General features: G+C 41.0%; 1 protein-coding gene across 1 annotated transcript in view; it reads right to left on the bottom strand.

Annotated features, from left to right (window-relative positions):
* Positions 1-22,252, bottom strand: part of ahctf1 (AT-hook containing transcription factor 1) — a 57,976-nt gene extending 35,724 nt beyond the window's left edge. The window contains exons 1-18 of the mRNA XM_012963742.3: positions 21,878-22,252; positions 20,018-20,141; positions 19,306-19,559; positions 18,680-18,860; positions 18,253-18,460; positions 17,600-17,713; positions 16,280-16,361; positions 14,896-15,046; positions 8,642-8,774; positions 8,383-8,561; positions 8,112-8,173; positions 5,222-5,350; positions 4,390-4,480; positions 4,160-4,249; positions 2,759-2,899; positions 2,054-2,158; positions 1,593-1,686; positions 22-145 (exon numbers count right to left, since the gene is read on the bottom strand). Of these exons, the coding sequence (XP_012819196.1) occupies positions 22-145; positions 1,593-1,686; positions 2,054-2,158; positions 2,759-2,899; positions 4,160-4,249; positions 4,390-4,480; positions 5,222-5,350; positions 8,112-8,173; positions 8,383-8,561; positions 8,642-8,774; positions 14,896-15,046; positions 16,280-16,361; positions 17,600-17,713; positions 18,253-18,460; positions 18,680-18,860; positions 19,306-19,559; positions 20,018-20,138 (2,259 nt within the window). The 5' untranslated portion in view covers positions 20,139-20,141; positions 21,878-22,252. The remainder of the gene's footprint in view (positions 1-21; positions 146-1,592; positions 1,687-2,053; positions 2,159-2,758; positions 2,900-4,159; positions 4,250-4,389; positions 4,481-5,221; positions 5,351-8,111; positions 8,174-8,382; positions 8,562-8,641; positions 8,775-14,895; positions 15,047-16,279; positions 16,362-17,599; positions 17,714-18,252; positions 18,461-18,679; positions 18,861-19,305; positions 19,560-20,017; positions 20,142-21,877) is intronic.
* Positions 22,253-22,732: the final 480 nt, after the last annotated feature.

Here is a 22,732-nt window from a genome sequence, read left to right as displayed (position 1 = left end):
TCAACAAAGTCTAATCCTTACATGCAAATTTGCTGGTGGGTACTTTCCAGTGCCATTATCATCTCTGCTCCAGAGCTGCTCAATTCGATCTCCAAACTGATTTATCAGACCATCAATCATCAAGGAACTAGTGTCCCATTTTCCTCTGTAAAAAGTATACCAGGAGACATGTTAAAAAAGAAATAAGTGGTACCGTATATACTCGAGTATAAGCAGAGTTTTTCAGCACGCAAAATGTGCTGAAAAATTAACCCTCGGCTTATACTCGAGTCACGGATCTCCTGACCCCCTGCTGGTGATTCCCGCTGCCCCCGCCAACATGACAGCCTACCCTCAACCAACTCTAAAGCCCCACACGCTGCACGGACAAAAACTCCTGCAAAAGTCGCAGTATTACTTACCGGCACCTGCGACTTAAAGTTCCCTCAGTCCCGCTCTCTGCCTATGCCAGCTTCCCAGAACCGCCATCCTGCTAACTGTGCGCTCTTCTGCTCTGCTGGGCGCCGCAGTTGCGCCAGTGACGTCACGCGCCCTTTTCAGTTACTCATGGCCTTATCTTACACCTTGTAAGATAAGGCCATGAGTAACTGAAGGGGGCGCGTGACGTCACTGGCGCAACTGCGGCGCCCAGCAGAGCAGAAGAGCGCACAGTTAGCAGGATGGCGGTTCTGGGAAGCTGGCATAGGCAGAGAGCGGGACTGAGGGAACTTTAAGTCGCAGGTGCCGGTAAGTAATACTGCGACTTTTGCAGGAGTTTTTGTCCGTGCAGCGTGTGGGGCTTTAGATTAAGGCAAGATGGTATTAGAGGGATGGGCTGTAACTATAACTTGTGTATCCTGAGGCAAGATGGTATCAGGAGGAGGCTGCATCTTTGGGGTTTGTATATCCAAAGTCAGGGCTGTAAATGGAAATATACATAATAATATAAATAATAGCTGCCCTATTATTAAGGATAATAACTGTAAATAGTAGCAGGCACACAGCATGTTCCAAACAAGGTACTTGCCATAAGGATTTATATCTATATATAGTATATATAAAGTGCAAATGAGTTCCAGGGTTGGACTGGACTTTTGAGTATATGATAACAACTGGGTCATCTCTATTTAAGTGTGGACTTTGTGAAAACTCGGGTATATAGACAGCAGCAATAGGTTAAGGTCAATATGCTTTCTGCTGAGAATGGGGGGATCTATGTCAGTTATCTATTATCAGTTCTCAAGCAATATCGTATAACAAGATTATCCTGCTGTACTTCTTGTGCTTCGTGTTCTGGCTCGCTTGCACCAGCCCTACTGGTGACACCCTAGGCTTATACTCGAGTCAATAAGTTTTTCCAGTTTTCTTAGGTAAAATTAGGTACCTCGGCTTATATTCGGGTCGGCTTATACTCGAGTATATACGGTAAATATTTTATGCTAAAAAAGTGTGTAAAAGTCAGTGTAAAGAATGGTTTAATTATAATGTATTGCAATCATTAAAATACATATAACTATACAAGGTATTACAGGGAAATGTGAGCTCACTAAAGACCCACAAAGAAATATTCTTACTAAAGCAGTCCCTTTTAACTACGTTATATATTCCCCTACCTTGACAAGCGTTCCAGCTTTTTTCGTTGATCTGAGTAGTACTGCTGCATTACTTGGTAATTGTAGAATGGTCTAGTTAACTGCACGGTTTCATCTATCAAACAAAAGGGAAAGTTTCAGTAAAGTAAACAAAATGTATTCATTATTAGCAATAATTATCAGCAATGAAGAAAACAAAAAGTATACAACTGAAACACATGCAATATCAATTGATTACAATCATTTATTGGAAATATTGATTGAAGAAGAACATCCTTTGCAGTATTACTTAGACTGATTAGAGCCGTGAATACTGAGGTTCAAAATATAAATGTTTAGAACTGAAAATCTCACAAACAGCAGACATCTCACTATAACTGGGAGAGGTAAACAGTTCTTACAGGGAAATCTGGAAAAAAGAAAATCTATATTCTGAAGATTGGATTTTGGTATAATCATACATCACCTGTTTGAACATTTACCTGAGGAGTCTGGCAACAATCCGGATCGACAAAACCAGAGTACAACTGATGCATACAGAGTCAACAGTCTGGTTACGGATTGTTTGTTTTTAAGGTCTACTGCTCCTAGGGTAAAAAAATAATTTGATAAAGAACTTTGTATCCTAAAGTAGTGAACAGAAGTGTGCCTATAGAGATCCAGACCAGCAGTTCCCATTGAATGTGGACATTAAAACTGCCTGATTGTGGTAAGCCATAATAACCTCAAATACTTACTCACAGTTTGTAAGATCATTTTGACAGAAAGGCTCTTATTTTTTTAAATAGACATTTACATATGAAAAACACTGTCTTTGTCTGCTAACCTAAGCTGTGGAGAAAAATGGCCAGTGCATTTGATTGGGTGGGGCAGGGGTGTGCCAGAAGCCAAGCTTCTCTAACAATTTTGCAGACATCATGCAGAGACTTACAGGGGCACCACAGTTGTTGTCCAGTACTGAACTAAACAAGCTTATACAAACAGATATAATAAAATAGTCTAACTAAATATAACCCAGCACAGAGCAAATTTCTGACAGCCATCAGGAGGAAAATGGCTCTTTACTGCAGCAGTGGGCAAACCCTTTCCTGCCTTTCACCACATCCAACAGAGCACTACGGGAAATAATTTGCAGTGTGTGAAAGGCCTAAAGTTTGAGTTTATCATCAATGCTCAAGAACACTTACCTTGCAGAGTTACTTCTTTTGCTTGCACAATAAAACAGTTTAAAACTGCTGTTAAATTGCTAAAATACAAATGACACTGCTGAAGGGACTGAAGAGTATGTGGGTCAATGAAGTTACATGATCCGTCAAAAAGGCGAAAACCTTAAAGAAAGGGGGGGGAAAAAAAAATCAATGTGCATCAGGCACTAAAATATGGTCCAACAGAAAACAAAGCAATATGGAGTTATTATGTAGTAAGTTATTCTCAAAACTTTATTTATAAATGAATTTATAAATATCAACGTACTGGAAACCTTTATCATCACATCAAGTCAAATGTTAAAGGAGGAGGATAATATGTAATGCGCCCATAGTAAACCCAATCTAGTTTTTTTTCCCCCTGGGTTGTTGGCTTTATTTATTTATTTATTTTTTGGAACAATTGCATTGTCCTGGAAAAAAAAAAAAAAATTATAGCACTGTGCAGATATAGTTCATAACCCTCTCAGGTGTCCCTTGTGAGGCTAAAGACTTGTGCAGTAAAAACTTGAAAATTGAATGGATGCACATGCAAGAGTCTATGGGGCACATTTACTAACCCACGAAACCAAATTCGAAAAATTCCGATTGGAAAACGAACATTTTGCGACTTTTTCGGCGCCTTTACGACTTTTTGGAAACTGTCGCGACTTTTTCGTTACCAATACGATTTGCGCAAAAAACCGCGAGTTTTTCGTAGCCATTACGATGCGCTCGTATCTTGTCGCAACTTTTTCATATTGAGCACTCGTAAGCGGCGGGCGAAACTTTCAGACTTAGCATGATTTTGGAAGCCTCCCATAGGACTCAATGGCACCCTGCAGCTCCAACCTGGCCCAAGAAAAGTCACCATACTGAAGCTTGAATGAATCCGAATCTTTCGTACTCGGCGCGAAGGCTACAAAAAATCGCGACTTTTCGCACAAGTAGTAACGCTACGAAAAAAATCGCCAGATTTTGCGCAACATTCGGAATGGCAACGAAAAAGTCGCGACAATTTTCCGAAAAATCGCCAAATACCGATCATTACGAAAGAAACGCAATCGGACGCATTCGGCCCGTTCGTAAGTAAATGTGCCACTAAGTCTACACTTGGGACAACTGGGAAAGCAAACAGCTCTACTTTTTTTTTTTTTTTAACTGGACCCCCTAGTAATCAAGCTTTTCTTGTCCTTTAATGTGACATGTAAGTTACTTCTAACAATATCTGCATTAAATGGTGTGGCATTTACAAAGCGGGCTGTGACGCCATTAGCATTAAGATACTAAAATAATAATATTATTATACTAAACTATAATATTTTATTTCCTTTTATTTACCCTAAGTAAACATGATTGGTGCAATTCTATTCAATTGGTAAATAGAGTCAATAAATTACTTACAAAGCCTGTCAAAATCTTGTTTTGTAAGAGTAACTTTTTTCCATGTCCACTCTAGTACAAAACTTAGGTTTGCTGCAGATCTTGGTTGTTCTTTTATACAATGCGCAAAAACAAAACAAAAAAAAAAAAAAAAACACACATCAGGGTTTAAATATGCATTCATAACTATAATTGATTGAAAGTGTCAAAAAACAAACAATGCTAAAAATAAATGAAAACATTAAAGCTACCTTCAGCAGTCCAGCGTTTGATACAACTGGTCAAAAGGCCCAGGGAGCTTGTTTCAACTGCAGCTGATAGTATAGCTTGCAACTGTTCTTCCTAAAATATGCAAATGAAAATTAAGTATTGTACTCCTCTAATTTCTACAGCAATATTTTCCCTTTCCCCCAGTGCTGGAGTTATTCAGTGTGGGTTCAAAATGGTTGGCACTTGACTATAATTATGGACCAATCAGAAGCTGTGGGGGCCACTCATTCCTGAAAGAATAAACCAGGTTCCTTGATTTTTTTTTGGGAACAGCAGAATAAACAAACATCCTTCTGAAGCATTATGCTTAGTGCATGGCAACACATATACTCTGGTATCTATTCTAAAATGCTATTATAGAAATCCAGGGACCAGTCCCTGTTTTGGAAAATGCCCTTTTCCAGCCCTGATTGAATGGACATGACATGAGTACTGTCATGTCCTGTTATGCCATGCAACTAGTTTATAAGTCTTTACAAAATATTGAGAAAAAATAGCAAATGGAAAATAACCATGTTCAGCTTTTAATGTTTCTATTAGGTAGAGCCATGGGGAAAAACGTAAGATATACCAAGCCTTTAATGAACATATTGCTGCATAGCTTTATGAATGATTTTGATTAATTCCAGTAGCAGAGCAAAAGTCTGGAGGGCAAAATGTACAATTATTTGTCTAGAGCAGACACGATTTGCATTATAATATATTAGTGTTTTATAGCTCAGAGAAAACACTAAGAAGTGACACTGCAAGTGATTAACTATACCTCCTCAGTGGTAAGAAATAGAAAAAATACTAAACAACGTAAGAACTCACCTGACTTAAACTAGAAGGCTGAATATCAGTAAACTTTGGTGACAGTAGGCCAGCCACAAGACACCTGTTATAGCCATCAGGGATTGCTTCATTTAAGGAAGAGCCAGACTTCTTTAAAAAGTGCAATGTCTACAAAGCGAAACAGACAAACCACTATCAGTTGTTACCAAATGAGTAGAGATTACTAGTAAAGTAATAAAATGATAATTACATATCTTTACCATGGTTCTATTATTATGGAACTATTTATTTCAAAGCCTAGAACACAACACAACACAAGTATGGAGTTGGATCACATGACATATCTGCTGTAGGACATCAAACGGGGCTTCTGGTCCCTGCCAGAAGCACAGCAGGCAGGGGATAGCCAATCACAGCCCTGCAGTCACACAAGCAAAGACAGGCTTCAGTTACCTATCTGGTCAGCCAAGCTACTGATTGGTTTCTATCTGACAGTGCAGTGTGTTGCCGGCTCCTCTGCACAACCTGGGAAAAGTTGCAGCAGAAAATGGAACAGATGGGCAGGACTAGTAGGATTTTTTTTTATATATATTTTCACTCTATTGCACATGCGCCGACCGCTGGCATTTTCGGAAAGGGAAGCAGGAAGGACGAAGCGCATCGCTACAGGTACCCCGGGCTAGTGCTTTTTTCTCCGAACAGGTGCACCAGCCCGGGGTACAAGTAGCGATTAAAGTCACTTGGGGGTGCCTAACATTTTGGCACCCCCAAGTGACTTTGCCTTTCCTCCTCCTTTAAACATTGTTAGCAACTATTGGGACCCTAACCAAATTGTAGATCTTTGGTCTAAGTGCTAAGATACAACTAATGCCACCCGACGGGCCGCCAGTTGGACAGCACTGTTCTAGACCAACAAATTTAAAGTTGTAATACCCAAATACCTAAATAATTAATGAACAGTTCAGAGAAAAAGATCTGCTCTTAGGAGAACCATATGGGACTTGACTGTTTACACCACAAACATAATAGTGATTCAGTCTATTACAGATTGGATCTAACACCTATGACAGCACCTCAAAGCTTAGTAAAAGGTGTGTAGGCAGCCATCTCAGTGCATTGTGCCTAAGTCTGAACTTTCAGAAGGAAGTAGCACTACATATTAGAACTGCTTTCACGTATCCTGTTGTTACCCTTCTCCCATGTAACTGGAGGCGTCCCAAGCAAGACTTGGATTTATTATTATTTTTTATTTTTTTTTTTTACACTAACTTGTTTTTTAGTGCTATTCCCTTATCTACCACTTTTAGCAATACAGGTGTCAGAGTTGCTATCTTGCTACCTTCCCTTTGTTCTGATCAGCTGCTGGGAGGGGGATGAAATCACTCCAACTTGCAGCTCAGCAGTAAAGTGTGACTGAAGTTTATCAGAGGACAATTCACATGGCTGTAGCACCCTTTTAAAAAACGGATTTCAATGCAGGATTCTGCTGGAGAAGCTCTATTAACTGATGCATTTTGAAAAAAAAACATGGTTTTCCTACTACAGTATTTCTTTAAGCTGTGTTATTGAATATTTCTTTATAGTGTGACAATTATATCATATCCACACGCTCCTGTTCTGGATCACATTAAAATAATTCCTTCCAAAATATTTGGAGTCCCTAGAGTCTGAGGGCCAAGAAAATCCCATGGTGAGTTTTGTATGTATATAAGTTGTTCAAGTTTTGTCAGTACAAACTGCAAACCTTCTAGAGTTCTGCCAAGTGCTCTATTTGACTGGTGAGTGGCAGGTTTTCTCTAAGCAGCACTGCAGTATTATTCTACCATATTTTTCTAGAACTTGGCATAAACACTCCTCAGTGAACATGCCACTGGGAACCAGTCTATTTAAAGAATAAATAAACTTTTTTTTCTATCAGTAAAATTACCGTATATACTCAAGTATAAGCCAATCCGAATATAAGCCGAGGTACCTAATTTTACCTAAAAAAACTGGAAAAAACATATTGACTCGAGTATAAGCCTAGGGTGGGAAATGCAGCAGCTACTGCGAAGTTTCAATAATCAAAATAAATACCAATAAAATTACATGCAATGGAGGGTCTGGTTGTGGGTGGCCTAATTTGCACACAAAGGACAGAGGGTGCTAGTCTGGAGGGACCCATGGCACCAGACTCGAGTATAAGCCGAGGCAAAACACTAATAACACTGTGCTGCCAAGTCATACAAGACTGAGTTTGCAATGTACTGAGCTTTCAACCCTGCTTAAGGCTATGACTAAAGAATCTATTGGCATTTTTCAATCAACAAAAGAACGCCAAAGTTAAGGTGGCCATACATGGTAAGATAAAAGCTGCAGATTGATTGAGCAGCTTATCTGCACATGTATGGGGCCCCCGACAGGGACTGAAAAGCAACCAGGTGCCAATCGTCCAGGTCCCGAGCGTATTCCATTCATTCAGGTGCAGGCACAGGTAGGAGGCGGATAGCGCTATTTTCAGGTTGCCGAAAATATACGCCAGACGTCTCCTCTCACATTAGCCTAAGGTTTGACTTTCCCGCCACACTGGAGACCGCATCAGATCTCATTCATGCGGACCTTTGGTGGGCATAACTGGACATGGTCCACTCATTTGGCGACCTCACTAAACCACCTTTCCTTATCACTGACTTTAATTGGGTTTGTCCCATAACTCACAAGTGGTGATAATATAACAAAGGCCCTAGAGAACAAAATAAAACATTTTATATACACTACTTTATTTTGCACTACTAAGAATTTTTAACCCATAACAGAATTCTCTTAACATTTCTGCATTGAAGGTAGTGCAACTTAAATACGCATACATGGCAATAAGCCTATATACAACCACTGTTTGATGCACCCTGTCAATAAAGACTAAAAAGAGTGTTTAATAAAAGTTCATTACCTCTTTCTGAAATCCAGTGCATGCAAAGTGAATGAGCCCAGAGTTCAGCAAGCACGTGGCATCTTAACAGTAACAAGAAATATAAAAAAAAAAGATTAAAACTGGAGAGCAGGCCAGCAAATTTTATAACAAAAAGTGCCAGTATATGGTTTTGAAAAACTATTCATGCAGTGAATGTACTGTAAAACAGATATCAATGTTATCCTATTCTATCTGCTTGATGAATTTTAAAACTGCACTATATCTGCAATCCTGAAATTGATATACATACCAAAATTGTACGTGCTTGGATAGTAGAACTGCTCAGGAGGAGGATAAGAAGGAGGAATTCCTCTGCTTAAACTGCGTTCATGCACAAGAATATCAAAAATGCTGTCTTGTGTCATATTAACAACAGCTTCCAGAGACCAAAATGCAAAGTAAGAGCAGTTGCGAAGAAACTGACCAGGCCTGGAAAAGATGAATAAGCAAAATGATATCCCTGTGCAAATGAAAACTTGAAACCTTTTAAATTGGAAATAATGATTTACCTTAAAGAATCTGGCATTTGTGCTTGATACCAACGATTGATATCAAAAACCCCCAAATAAACTGAAGGTTTTCCTTGTCCATAAGTATTCATCTGCCAGCTGAAAACCGACACACTGGTATCAGGCGATGTGACTAAAATCAAAATACATTTTTAGTTTATAAAAGAAAAAAGCACTACTAGAAAACTTCATATTGCCAATACATCTTGTGTTTCAGTTTAGCAAGTGACTATAATATAATTATCCTTGAATACTTCCCACTTTAGCATGGCTCTACTACAACCTTATCCTTCTACCTTCCTTAACCCCCATTTTATGTTTTTCAGGGACCGAAAAAATGGTGTACAATCAGGGAAAAACATTATACATAGGTGGGACCACAAAAAAAAAAAAAAAAAAAAAAAAAAAAGGGATTTTGTATTACTTGCCGTAAAATCCTTTTCTCTCTGAAGTCTGTGGGACACAGGGACCATGGGGTATAGCATCCACCACTAGGAGGCAGGACACTGTAAGGAAAGAAACTCCTCCCTCCGGTGCTAAACCCCTCTGCCTAGCTGCCTAGAGCTCAGTTTTGTCTAGCAACGAAAGGTAACAGTAACTATTGAACGGAAGTAACTATATACAGGTAAACCGGAATCAGGAAAACCAGAAGTTCGCTTCCCGGGAGGGAGGCCCTGTGTCCCACAGACTTCAGAGAGAAAAGGATTTTATGGTGAGTAATACAAAATCCCTTTTTCTCTGTTGTGTCTGTGGGACACAGGGACCATGGGGACATACCAAAGCTGTCCCCTGTATGATAAGGGAGGGAGGAAGCGAGGCTTAGGTATGGGCAACGGCCGCCTGTAGTACCTTCCTTCCGAAGTGTGCGCCATCTGTCGCAAAGACCTCGAATTTGTAGAATTTAGTGAAGGAGTGAATGGAAGACCAAGTGGCGGCCTTGCACAGCTGTTCTGCTGAGGCACGATTCCTGAATGCCCAGGAAGTACTGACCGCCCTGGTAGAATGGGCCCGCACGTGGAGAGGTGAGGGCTTTCCTTTGGCTATGTATGCTCTGCGGATGGCCTCTTTTATCCAACCGGAGATTGTGACCTTGGAAGCAGGGGAGCCCTTGTGTGGGCCTGTTGGCAGGATGAACAGGGACTGTGTGGTACGGATGAGCTTTGTGCGTTCCAGGTAGAATTTTAGGGCTCTGACTGGGTCTAAGGCATGTAGAGCTTTCTCCTTGGGATTTTGAGGGTGTCGGCAGAAGGTAGGGAGGGTGATTTCCTGGTTGAGGTGGAACTCGGTGACCACCTTAGGGAGAAAGGAAGGCACAGTGCGGAGGACCGGTCTGTCATTGTGGAAGGTCAGGAACGGTCGTTGGCATGAGAGGGCGCTGAGCTCTGATACCCTTCTGGCGGAGGCGATCGCGATGAGGAATATGGTCTTCCATGTTAGCCATAGCAGTGGGATGGTGGCCAGAGGTTCGAACGGTGCCTCCTGCAGGGAGCGGAGGACCAAGTTGAGGTCCCAGGTGGGTGTCGGTGCTCTGTAGGGAGGTGTTATGTGTGCGACTCCCTGAAGGAACGTGCATACATCGTGAATGTCTGATAATTTCTTTTGAAATAGCACCGAGAGTGCAGATATTTGTGACTTAAGGGAAGCTAGGGAGAGACCCTTAGTCAGACCTGACTGCAGGAACTCGAGCAGGTGTACCGGTGAGAATTGATCCCACGTGATGCGCGACTGGTCGCACCACTCCTTGTAGCGCTTCCACACTCTATGGTAGTTTCTTGCGGAGGCTGGCTTCCGTGCCGCGATCATCGTGGTTCGGTTCTGGGACGCAGGACGATTGGCTGTGTTAGGGACCTGCACGTCCATTGGTTCAGGATGTTCCACTGGAGTTCTCTGAGGTGGAATTGTGAGAATGGGACTGCCTCTATGGAGGCGACCATTGAGCCCAGGGCTCTCATGGCAAACCTGACTGAAGGCTGGGGTGTAGTCAGGAGGTCTGAAGATATTTCCCCTTCACTAAGGGATCGCTCTTCCCAGGTGTGGGAGGGAGCTGGTGACTCTCCCTCGCTGTCCTCCTCGGTAGGGAAGGGGGCAGGTCTTTTGGGGGGTTTTGTGCGGGGGTCCCCTGAACCCTGGTCAAGTTTGTCTAAAAGTTTATCCAGGCATGCAGCTAATTTAGGGATGCCTGTGGACAGCTGTAGTGCCCAAGCAGGGGGATCCTGACTGGGTAATAATGGCTGTGCTGAGGTATCAGAGGTAGCCATAGGGGGGGGGGTCCCCACCTTGTACCTCTACCAGGGGGGTCAAGGATTCCAGTGCCTGGGAAGGTGCCTCCACAGGTAGGCTGGTGCAGGATGAACATAAAGGTTCCTTGCGGCCTGCTGGCAGGCGTTTGCGACATTTGGCGCACGCCAGGTATTTAACCTTAGAATGGGTGGCCCTTGAGAAGGGTCCTTCTGGGTTGCCCTCTGCCATGTTAGATAGGGAGTAGTGTATGAGCAACCCCACAGTAATGTGCCCCAACAATCTGCCCAGCTAATGTAAGCGTTACTCTGTATAGTGCAGCAAGTGCTGCTATTACCCGTTCCTGCCTCCCAGCGGCTTGTGCTTTGCTGCGTGAAGTGCTGCTCAGTTATCCGGTCTATGGCGTCTCGTTGCCCGGATCGGTATGGCGCGAGAGCAGAGAGATGCGCAGCCTTGGTGCTGTAGGTTGCGCAGCTTGGCGCGAAGTGAGGAGAGGAAGCGGAAGTGCGGAAGAGCCGCGATTGCGAGTCCCGCCCCCTATGTGCGCGCGCGTATTTGGCGCGAAGAAAAATGGCGCAGTTATAGCCGGTGTGAGGGAGGCAGGACGTATCTGGGGTTGGGGCTTCAGATGCCACTCACCCTTCTGTGCGCTGAGAATCCTTGTTGAGGATCCCTGCTGACAACCGTCAGGTAGCGTGCGTGTGCTGGGCAGCCCCCTGATCCTTAGTGAGGAACAGGTTTTGGCTGTTTGGCTTGCTCAAAGAGACTTATTAGCCCTCTGCACCGCGATCCCACGTAGGGGGAAGCCACTAAAGAGGTACTCCGTAGAGGAGCACTCTGGGTCACCCCCTGGTGCCAGTGTGTTGCTGGCCGCAGAATCAAATCAATGTGTCAATAAAAGGTGATGTGACAATCAGATCCTGTCTCCTTGAGGACACTGAAAAAACTGAGCTCTAGGCAGCTAGGCAGAGGGGTATAGCACCGGAGGGAGGAGTTTCTTTCCTTACAGTGTCCTGCCTCCTAGTGGTGGATGCTATACCCCATGGTCCCTGTGTCCCACAGACACAACAGAGAAAAAAAAAATTAATGAGGATATGAAAAACTGAGGTGTCACTGTATCCTAAAGAAATGAACAAGGTACAGGACCCAGTGTGTGAGGGAGCTCAGCCTGATGACAGGAAAAATTCCTGGTGAATGCCATGGAAGATGATGAGGAAACCGAAATATTGGTATCTAACAATTTTTTGTTTTCACCTAGTCACCCATGGACAGCATTCACCAAAGTAAATTCCCAAAGCTGAAAAGAGGAAGGGACAAAGCATACAGCAGGGAAAATAAGTACTGAACACGTCAACGTTTTACTCAGTAAATATATTTCTAATGGGGTTACTGCAATGAAATTTACACCAGATGTTGGTAACAACCCAAGTAATCCACACATACAAAGAAATCAAAACAAAGAAGTCCATAAATTAAGTTATGTATAATCAAGTGGAATGGCACAAGGAACTCTCTCAAGAACTTCACAACCTTATTGCTGCAAACATACTGATGGCATTGGTTACAGATGTATTTCTAAGCTTCTGAATGCTCTAGTGAGCACTGTTGGGACCATAATCCGGAAATAGAAAAAAAATATAATTTCACCCTAAACTGGGCACCACCAGGTGCTCCTAGCAAGATTTCTGACAGGAGTCAAAAGAATAATCAGAAATTGTCCAAGAGCCAAGGATCACTTGCAGAGAGCTTCAGAAAGACCTTGAATTAGCAAGTAGAGTTCTCTCTATTGTTTTACTACTGCTGAAAAAGCGTTTTGAAGCTCTTTCAAAGTTTGCTGCATAACATTCAGGCAAGCCAATTAAATTCTGGGAGAATATAGTCAAGTCAGATGTGACCCAAATTGAACTCTTTGGATGTCACTGTGCACACCATGTTTGGAGGAGAAATAGCACTGCACATCACACCAAAAACACCATACCAACAGCTAAGTTTGGAGGTGGGAACACCATGGTGTGGGGCTGTTTTTCAGCATATGGCACTGGCAGACTTTATTTATTTAATTGAAGAAAGGATGGATGGAGAATGAACTGGGACATTTTGCTAAGAATATGCTACCATCTACCAGGATGCTGAAGATGAAATGAGGGTGGACATTTTGGCAACACAATGATCCCAAACACAGCCATGGAAACTCTCAATTGGTTTCAGAGAAAGAAAATAAAGCTGCTAGAATGGCCCAGTCAATCACCCGACTTTAATACAATTGAAAATCTATGAAAATAACTGAGGATCAGAGTTCATACAAAAGGCCCCTGGAACCTTCAAGATTTGAAGACAGTTTGTGTGTAAGAATGGGCCATAAATCACACGTGAGCAATGCATGCAACCAGTTTCTCCATACAGGAGGTGCCTTGAAGCGGGTCATTACCAACAAAGGCTTTTCTACCAAATAGTACATTTCAGTAAGTGTGTTCAACACTTCCCTGTGCCATTCCACTTTACTACACATAACTTAATATATGGACTTATTGTTTTGATTTCTGAGTGGATTACTTGGGTTGTTACAGACATCTGGTGTAAATGTCATGGCAATAGCCCTTATTGGAAATATATTTGAGAAAAACATTTACGTATTCAATACTTATTTTCCCCGCTGTATTTCAAACCAAAGCAACAAATTTAATCAAAAGAATACACAGACTGCAAAACTTTCCTTTCACATTATGCCTCTTGAGAGGCAAAAGTATTTACTCAAGACCATCTAACAGACTTGCAAATGTTCTCTGGCGATGACCTTGTTTCTTTGACTATGCCAACCTGCCAATGCCCTGGTGGAATTGGCTTTCAACCCCTTGAGACCCTTTCTGCCTGCTATATTATAGGCTTTTGCAATAGCAACTACAATCCAAGAGCAGAGAGTTTCAAGTACGGGCCTACCCTTTCTGAATCTATTAGGAATTACGAATAATCAACTTGATCTCCTTCATGATAAATTCTGATCGCTCTTACCAAATCTAATGTATGCCATGGCTTCTCTTTTTCTTATCTTGGTTGTGGACAGAAAGCAGGTAGAGAGACTATCACTGCCACTAAGAGTATCACATTTAAGGTCAGATACTACGAAGAGGCCTCTTCCAGAGGCTCAAAGGGGGAAGCAGTAAGGACCTTCAAAACAACTTTGACTTGACCAATCCACCACCAAGGCCTTTTTGCAAGGGAACCTTAAGAAAAGCTGGCATTTTCTACTTTGTGGAGACCCCTTCAAATCTATTTCCAGATGACCCCAGATGTCCACAATTTCTTTGAAGGTGTCTGGATGTAGAATCCAATAGCCTGTGAGAAAATCTGCATTTGCATTTTCCTTTCCTAAAGATGAATTGCCGTCAGGTCTTCTAACCAATCTTCTGCTTACTGAAACAATGGCTTTACTTCAAGCAGAAACCCAGCTTTTGGTGCCTCCATGCTGTTTTACCAAATAAGCCACTGCCATTGTGTTGTCCAACATTACCTTCAATCGCTCTGCTTTCAAACTTCTTCTCCATTCCAGAACATTTGAAGAATATTTTTTCCACTAACTGCCTTGGACAAGCCTTTAAATTGTACCCAGGTATAACTCAAGATTATAGTGAGGAGATTCACTTGACTCACTTAACCCAAAAAATGCTGATTATTAACCAAGGTCCAATTTTAGCCACATAAGATATCTCAGTGATGTTATGGTTTGCCCTCAAATATCAGTAGCCTTAAAGCCTATAAAAGGTTAATAGTTAACCCTTAGTTAACTTCTAGTGTCACATATAACAATTGGGAAATGGCTGCAAATAAGTAGATGTTGAGAACCTACATTTTAGCATGTGATCACATGGATGATTTTGACTTAATTTGTTTTAAATTAAATGTAAATTGAAGGTAAAAGGTAACACTGTTTTGTGTAGGCAAATGTTCATTTTTTTCTAATCTGTAAAAAGGAGAATTTTGGAATCAATTTTAATAACGTGTAGACCTTCCGAACCTACCTTCATGAACTCCATCTTCTCTTTCTCCATGTACACGAAACTTTTCTATAGTTTGACTTCCAAGCAACTTTGTATTGCTATTCTGTCCCCTCAATGACACGGTACTGCCTGAAAGGTCCAAGCTGTATCTCTCCTCACAATATTCCAAAAGCTTTAAAAAAAGGAACACAAAGTTTAATTTCATGCCAATTACAATATGCAGCCTTCTTTAAGTGACATTATATCAAGGTTTGCAGGAGTCGATAAAACAACCGCAGTTTCAAAAATTCCTAGAGAATAATTTTTTGGGTTTTTTTAAGTTCAATTGACAGTACCATTAAGATGAATGATGCCTTCCTCTTCTGCTTCTTTTGAGCATGCAATTTAAAATGTTTTTCAGGGTCAATGATCCAGGCAGTCAAAATACTATTACTATTTAAGCACCATCCTACACTTTATCTCCCACTGCCTAGTCAACTGCGCCATGCGGTTATGTCGCAATTTGGCACCCAGACAATAACCATCACAGTGCTATCCTATGAACAAAGGCCATGGGACCCAAATCCTAAAAAGCTGGTGTCTGACCTATATAAGGTACTTATACAAGCCGTTGGGACCCCATTCGAATGAGCAAAACTAAAATGGGAAGGTGGTATCCCGCTACTAGATGATGAAAATTGGCAGACATAAAAAATGATTTGCATAGCTTCCTGGTCTCTACCAAAGATAGAATGATTCAGTTCAAAATAATACAAAGGACATAAATTACTCCTCTGAGACTAAAGGTGATGGGGAAAAATCTAAATGCCTCCTGCCCCAAATGTCAGATTCTTCCACCTAATATGGGCCAGCCCTATACATTGATTACTGAACAAATGTAACAAAATACTTAAATAAGCAAATTCTCTTACCAGGGATTGTCTCCAGAGGTGTTTACTAAGCTTAATTTATCACCTGGTGAGACCACTGTATTTCTATGCCAAAAAAGTGGTGGAAATGAAATGGATGAGCCCCCATCCACCCACTATCCAACAATGGATTCAACTTGTTAACACCAGACTCCCACTTATTAAACTAATGTATCCCGCCAGTGTGTGTGAACCCTGGATAGAGGCTCAAACTGAGGCAAACTCCACAATATAGTAACAAGACAACTGTAATACCCCAATCAGGAATGTCTATGCTTAATTGAAGCCTTCCTACCTGTTGTACCAATGCAGATATTGCTAACTTTTCCGTGATCATAGCACTATATACTTCACTGTATTGTTATTTATGTAATGAAAAATAAAAACTTAAAAATGGAACAATACTATCATGAGACCAACTAAGGATGGTCTAAAGAGACCTATTTTTAATCTCTGCAATAGAACTGTTAAAAAAAAAAAAAAAAAAAAAAACTCACCTCATACATGATCTGTCCTGATGCTAAACATTTTCTGTCACTAAATGCCAGCTGCAGTAAGTGTAAGCTTACATCGCCCCCACTGAAAAGAAAAAAGTGAAACTACATTAGCAAATATTTGCTTCTTACACAAAATGCATCTCTGAAATTCCTCCTCTCTGGTACTAGTCATTAGACTTCTGTATTTAAGGCACCTACCCTGCCCTGGGGGGAGTGCATATGTATTAAGGTAAAGCTAAATCTCTGCTGTATTTCTTTTTATTTTTCAGTTTTGGTGATGTCACACAAGTTGCAATTCATACCCATGCATCAGTACTGGTTTAATTAACTTGGCTGGAAGTATAAAGCTGTGCATGTGCAGCACAGTCTACAGGTGACATTTTACACATTGCAAGATGGCGTCTGCTGCAGAGAAGTTTTGCTAAATTGTCTCTCAGGACTGAGGTACATTGTTCCATTTAAACTAACCAACTTTCACTCTTATCTTACTAGAGAGGATGTCGTTTAGATGACCTCTGAAAGCCAGAGGGCTTTCTTAAAGTGGACCTGTCACCCAGACATAAAAAGCTGTATAATAAAAGTCCTTTTCAAATTAAACACGAAACCCAAATTCATTTTTATATTAACACATCCAAACCCATTATAAAGGCATTTGAAAATCCCAGCTGTCAATCATTATTGCTTGCCCCACCCCTGAGGAAAGTAGCAGCATTTTTAATCACCTCACATGCATAAATGTGCCATTATCAGATTAGGAAAAGCAGCAGCTCCTCTCCTGATTCTTCCCTCAAGAAACCCAAAATATAAGTCGGCCATCTTAGGCTAATGTCCCATAGAGCGATTAAGTTGCCGGTGATAGATCTCTGCTACTGCAGGTGACTAAATGCTCTGAAATGCCTTTCCACCGGCATCAAAAGGGAATCGCTGGTGCAAAGGCCTAAACATCGCTTCGGGTTCTGAAGTCCCAAGAAGCTGCCTGCAAGAGGAAAAAAACTCCGCACAACCTCGGAAAACTGAAACAACGGATAGGCTTTTCCACAGGTAATTCCGTTCCCATTCTTGCCGGTAAAAAGGCATTTAGGAGGAGATAAGTTGCCCATGGTAGGAGAGATCTGTCGCAGGCAACTAATCTCTGAGTGGGACATCAGCATTGGTGTTACCATGCAACCTGCCATACACAGCTATTGTCCCCCGGGGCATCAGTTGGATACCCTGAAGGGTCAAGTCAGTGTATAGCCAACTTTACTGGTAATAATGAGATTGCTTTCCTTTCCAAAATGAGTAAATCTATAGCTTCATTTGCAAAGTCAGACATTTTACCTGTCACTGGACTGAACAGCCCAAAGATAGCAACAATTTCGAGGATCATTCTCAGGCTCTTGGAAAATAACAGCACAGACTGGAACTTTGCCACCTTCAATCTGCACATGGTAACTAAAATGATTAAATAATATATTGTAAATATTCCACAATATTTTAATACTCCTACTGACAATATAAACATGTAATGAAACTGCAAGCTTTGAAGAACAGGACATACATTTGTATACTATATGCATTTAGTCTCTTTACCTCCCTTTACTAATTTCGTATTACTTTTATACAACTTTGGAGATTGTCAGAGTCATCCTAGAGCAATCCAATAAAACACAGGGTGGACAAAATATTCAGAAGCAGCATAAGTCACTGCTTCAGAAAACAAATGTATACAAAAAGAAAAATATTTTAACATATTTAAGTACTTTCAGGACTTTTAAGTAATCTTTCAAATTAGTGGAATAACATTTGCAGAAATAAAAAATAGCATTAAATTACAGGGAAGGTTGCATGATTGGGGCCTTATGACAATTCATTTTTGTTAGTCTAATTCTAATGATGAAAGCAAACAGTAGCTTGACTGTTAGGAGTTCCTGCTTTTGGGAAGCCTGAAATCATGTTACTACATTAGCTCTTAAATGCGATAAATCACTTACTCTCTTCTCAGAGTTTTCATGTTCCACAAACTAAAGTACCCATCAGAATATCCAACTGCCAACTGATTGGTTCTGCTTATGTAACTAAGGCAAGAAACGGTGGTTCCAGTTGGAGCAGCTAACTGAAGACACAAATGTCGTCGTTCTCTTGCAGCAGCTTCTCTTAGCTTGGGAATTTTAACTGGGATTCCACTCATGACCTCAAGGTCTACAAAGCAACATTTGAAAGTCACAGACATTTTAGAGACATTAAAGTTAAACAAATAATATATTAAACAAATAATAAACAATTAGAGCTGACTATAAATGGTTTCAGTACCACATCAAACCAATTAAAGACAAAAAAAAAAAATGTTGAGGTTATCATATCAGAGAGATAAAAGGAAGGGGGGTGTTAATTTTGGAATGCATATAGCTAAAATTGTACCTGAAGCATCAAGTTCATCCTGATTGCTGGAAACCTCATCCAAACAAAGGTCTATAAGAAGTACATGTCCAACATCTGTCACCACTGCCGTCACGCCAAAGAACCATCTCAAACTTTGGTGCAAGTGTTGAGTGCTGGCACTGGCACCTCCATGATTAATTATAGGTTCTACAGCTGTAACCTAAACATATATTAAAATATTAATATATTATATACAACTCCCATAATCTACATGACAATGGATTTTAAAATTTAAACTCCAGCAGCCCCAAAAACTCACTGCATCATAAGTGGGCACCTTATTATCTGTGAATGGGCCTTCTCAACCAATGTTGGGCTGTGATTGTTACAAGGCTGTGGCGTTTTACACAACATTAGAATTCAGTTCCGGTTATGAATTCTATTATGCACAGCACAACAGCTCCAAAACACAGGAATGCTATTTCCTATATATTTTATGGGCCCTCTCTTCATTTTTAGTGGACTTATGGAGATCCGGAATTACTCCTTCCACCCTATCTGAAAAAACTCATCCCAAATATTTAAGATAACAGCAACAAACACACAAACTGCTTAGAATTAAAATTGTTTGGAACTATTAAAAAAAATAAAAAAAGTCAACATACTGATCCTGGAAGGACAACAGCTTTGACAACTCTCGATATTCCTATATCATACAGGCACAGGACACTGCCTTCTGCTTCCACCAGTCCTACTAGGAGTCCTGTCTTCTTTTGCCAAGTAAACTCTTTCACAGCAACAATAACAGGAGGGCGTTCGGTCAACCCACTAAAATGATAAGCAGATAACCTTTCTCCAGTGACAGAGTTTGTAACTTCCAACTGTGGTCCGCAAGCCAACCATGCTAGGCCTGTTCTTCCTTAAAGAAAGAAATCACAAGAAGATTTAATTCTTCAGAAGTGCAAATTTTAGTACAAACTTAATAAAACTGAAATATAACCCGTTTTTATATACCACAGTACATGCCCCTTATGGTTTCATATTAAAAAAACTTATAGGTTATTAAAATAAGTAATCAAAAATAAGTTATAATACTTTGATTTCATTTAAGCAACTATCCTGCTGATGCAGTTGCTTTGAAATAAATATGTGCACCCTTAAGATTATATATGCTCTAGAGTAGTGGCTTTTAGTATCAGTGCTAATTACTGCATAATCACATGAACTGGATTATATACTTAACCGATGTTACAGGGCATGAATAGATCTCATTCACTAAAGGTCTGTCAGATTAAGATTAACAGGTAAAAGGATGAAAGAAAAGGTCATTTGTTACCTGTATTTTATTTATGACCCACTATAATCATATCAACATACCAGATGAAAACCTTCCACGAAGCACTGAGTCCAGATTTATTTCATCTTCTTTAAGAGCTTTCAGTGTAACATCAGGAAACGCTACCAAGCCTCCAGTGACTTGAGCTTCAAGGTTTTGCATTTTCTTAATACGATACAGAAATGCACAAATGTTAAGACTTAACAAGCTTTTACATACATGCCAGTACAGTTGTGTAATTGTATGTATGGCTTTATTTTTGGTTGACGTGAAACAGCATTACCATGAGTATTTGCTGCATCCTGTCAAATTTTATTAGACTGGACTGCAATGTTGATGTTTTAGTTCAGTCACAGCAGAAGAAATAGGTTAAAGACCCCACCAAGAATCAGAAAAACATCTGGAGAGTCTGACAAGTAACCAGAAAAAAAAATCTGATAATAATATAACTACATCATACTAAAAGTTATTTCTAAAGTAAGCTATCCCTATAAGAAGGGAAATGTCTTTATTCTACCGATCAATCCTAAACTAATTTCCAACCTTGATATCCTCTCTTCCCATTTACCCCCCCCACCCAAACCGGAACACACAACACAAAGTTCCTCCAAGTATGTATAAAACAAAGTGGCAAATGCATATATGATGCACTAACAGGAAAGCAGAAAAACGCCAGTTGTAAGGCTCACTGCCCTTAGCAAATAGAAATTATGGTTGCATAGTGGAATGAATACCTTTTAAACTATTGCCATCATAAAATAGCCCCTTGGGGATTCATCCACAATTTTGCCAAAATCTTTTGCTCTTTTTGCAGTGAATAGCACACTCAGTGGGGCAAAACATTTGTGTCAGCAGCATGAAAGCAGAAGCATTTATAAGTGTGCCACACATTAGCAAGAAAATCAAAGATTGATGTCCTTACACTGATTTTCCCAACAAATACTTTACAAATAAAAATTTCATAAAATTCTGACCACGCACTACTTTGTATATTGCCTAGCTTTTTGCACTCCATCAAACCCCTACCACCATGTCCTATTTAATTTGTGCCAAATTGTACTTTTCTAAAGGATCAGCCTACTTTGAACTTGACCTGCAAATGTAATTAAGAAGTAATGATACAAATCACATTTACCACCTACTGATATATGGTGCTGATTAGCAGATATGCTCAGTTACTGTATCAATGGTGAATTTCCCTTTAACTAGATCACAATATCTTATAAACTAAGTACCAAGACTCGAGTACAGGTATTGCATCCCATCTCCTGAAAGCAGCAAATTATGGGACGGAAAGCTCACATAAAGCCCATTATAAGCAAATAATTATAAACGTCCCTTTTCTCAGTGATAATAAATACAGTAGCGTGTACTCAATCCGTACTAAGCTGCATGACCATGCATTGGTGCCAAAGCAATACTACTGGGTTTATTTATTGACAGACTTCAGATACCTATCCGGAAAATCCCAGGTCCCAAACATTCTGCATAACAGAGCCTATAGCTGTAAGAGACGAGCCATGTGATATAAAGCGCAGTGTTTTAACTACAGCCATCAGTACAGATGTCACATGGAACTGAGCTAGAGTGACTGCTAGTGGGGCAGTTGCAGTGGGAATCCCAGTGAATACATAAAGGGAGGATCTGCCACCAGTGAGGCTATAACACGTGTGCTACAGTTTGGAAGCAGGGAAGGAATGAGAGAACGGGCATAACTACTGAAGAAAGCCCAGGACTTGGACTCCAACAAACATGGAACTAAGGAAAGCTCATGGGAGCCTGTAAGACTGCAGTCAAGAGACATATCTTCCTGCGATGTGGCATTTACAGCACGGAATGATTTTTCAGTTCATTACAGTGACTAACAGGCCGATTCCCGCATTGCAGCACAGTGACATTACCTGTATGGTGCCGGTTCAGCCTAATACCTCCCGACTAAAGTTCTTCTTGCTAAATGGAGCAGTACATCTCCAAGCGAACTCAGCGCGGAACCAATTCGGCCTCCCCTACTTTGACTTTCCCAGGCTATAAACAGACGAAGCACGTTACAAGAGCGACACAATAAAGAAGTTTGACAACCCGCCTATATGTACAACACAGAGAACCAGGTGACATGCGACGAGCGAGCAGCTACAGAGAAATGCCTTATTTCGCAGGCCCACTAATGTGGCTGTAGCAGCACGTCCGCCATCTCTGCACTCTAAGCCCCGCCCCTTGCCCCGGAATTTCCTCCTCCCTGGGGGAGCGATCTGGTTACGTCACATCGAGCGTCCCTGAGTTTGGATAGGTAATTGAACTAGTGACAATCATATCCGCACGACAAGAAAGGGCGGAGCAATCTCAATGAAACCACCGGTTGGACAGTTCATGTTTCTGGGGGAGGGGTTAGACAGGCGCGGGAGCGCGTAGTCCTTCGTACGTCAAATTAGCCTTGCCCAGGAAGGGTCGGCGCGCTTTTTAGCCTACCTTTACCCCAGGAAGTGATTTTTAGACAGTTTGTGCGTGCCATTGCCGTATTAAAGGAACAGTAACACCAAAAAATTCAAGTGTATAAAAGAAATTCCAATATAATGTACTGCCCTGCACTGGTACAACTGGTGTGTTTGCCTCAGAAACACTACTATGGTTTATATAAAGAATGCAGCTGTGTAGCCATGGGGGCAGCCATTCAAAGGAGAAAAGGCACAGATACTTAGCAGATAACAGATAAACCACTATTGTATTCTACAGAGCTTATCCGTTATCCATACCCCCCA

This window comes from Xenopus tropicalis, chromosome 5, assembly GCF_000004195.4.
Source record: "Xenopus tropicalis strain Nigerian chromosome 5, UCB_Xtro_10.0, whole genome shotgun sequence".
Taxonomy (NCBI): Eukaryota; Metazoa; Chordata; class Amphibia; order Anura; family Pipidae; genus Xenopus; species Xenopus tropicalis.
Note: the sequence above shows the minus strand (reverse complement) of the source record. Positions and strands in the feature narration are given on the sequence as shown.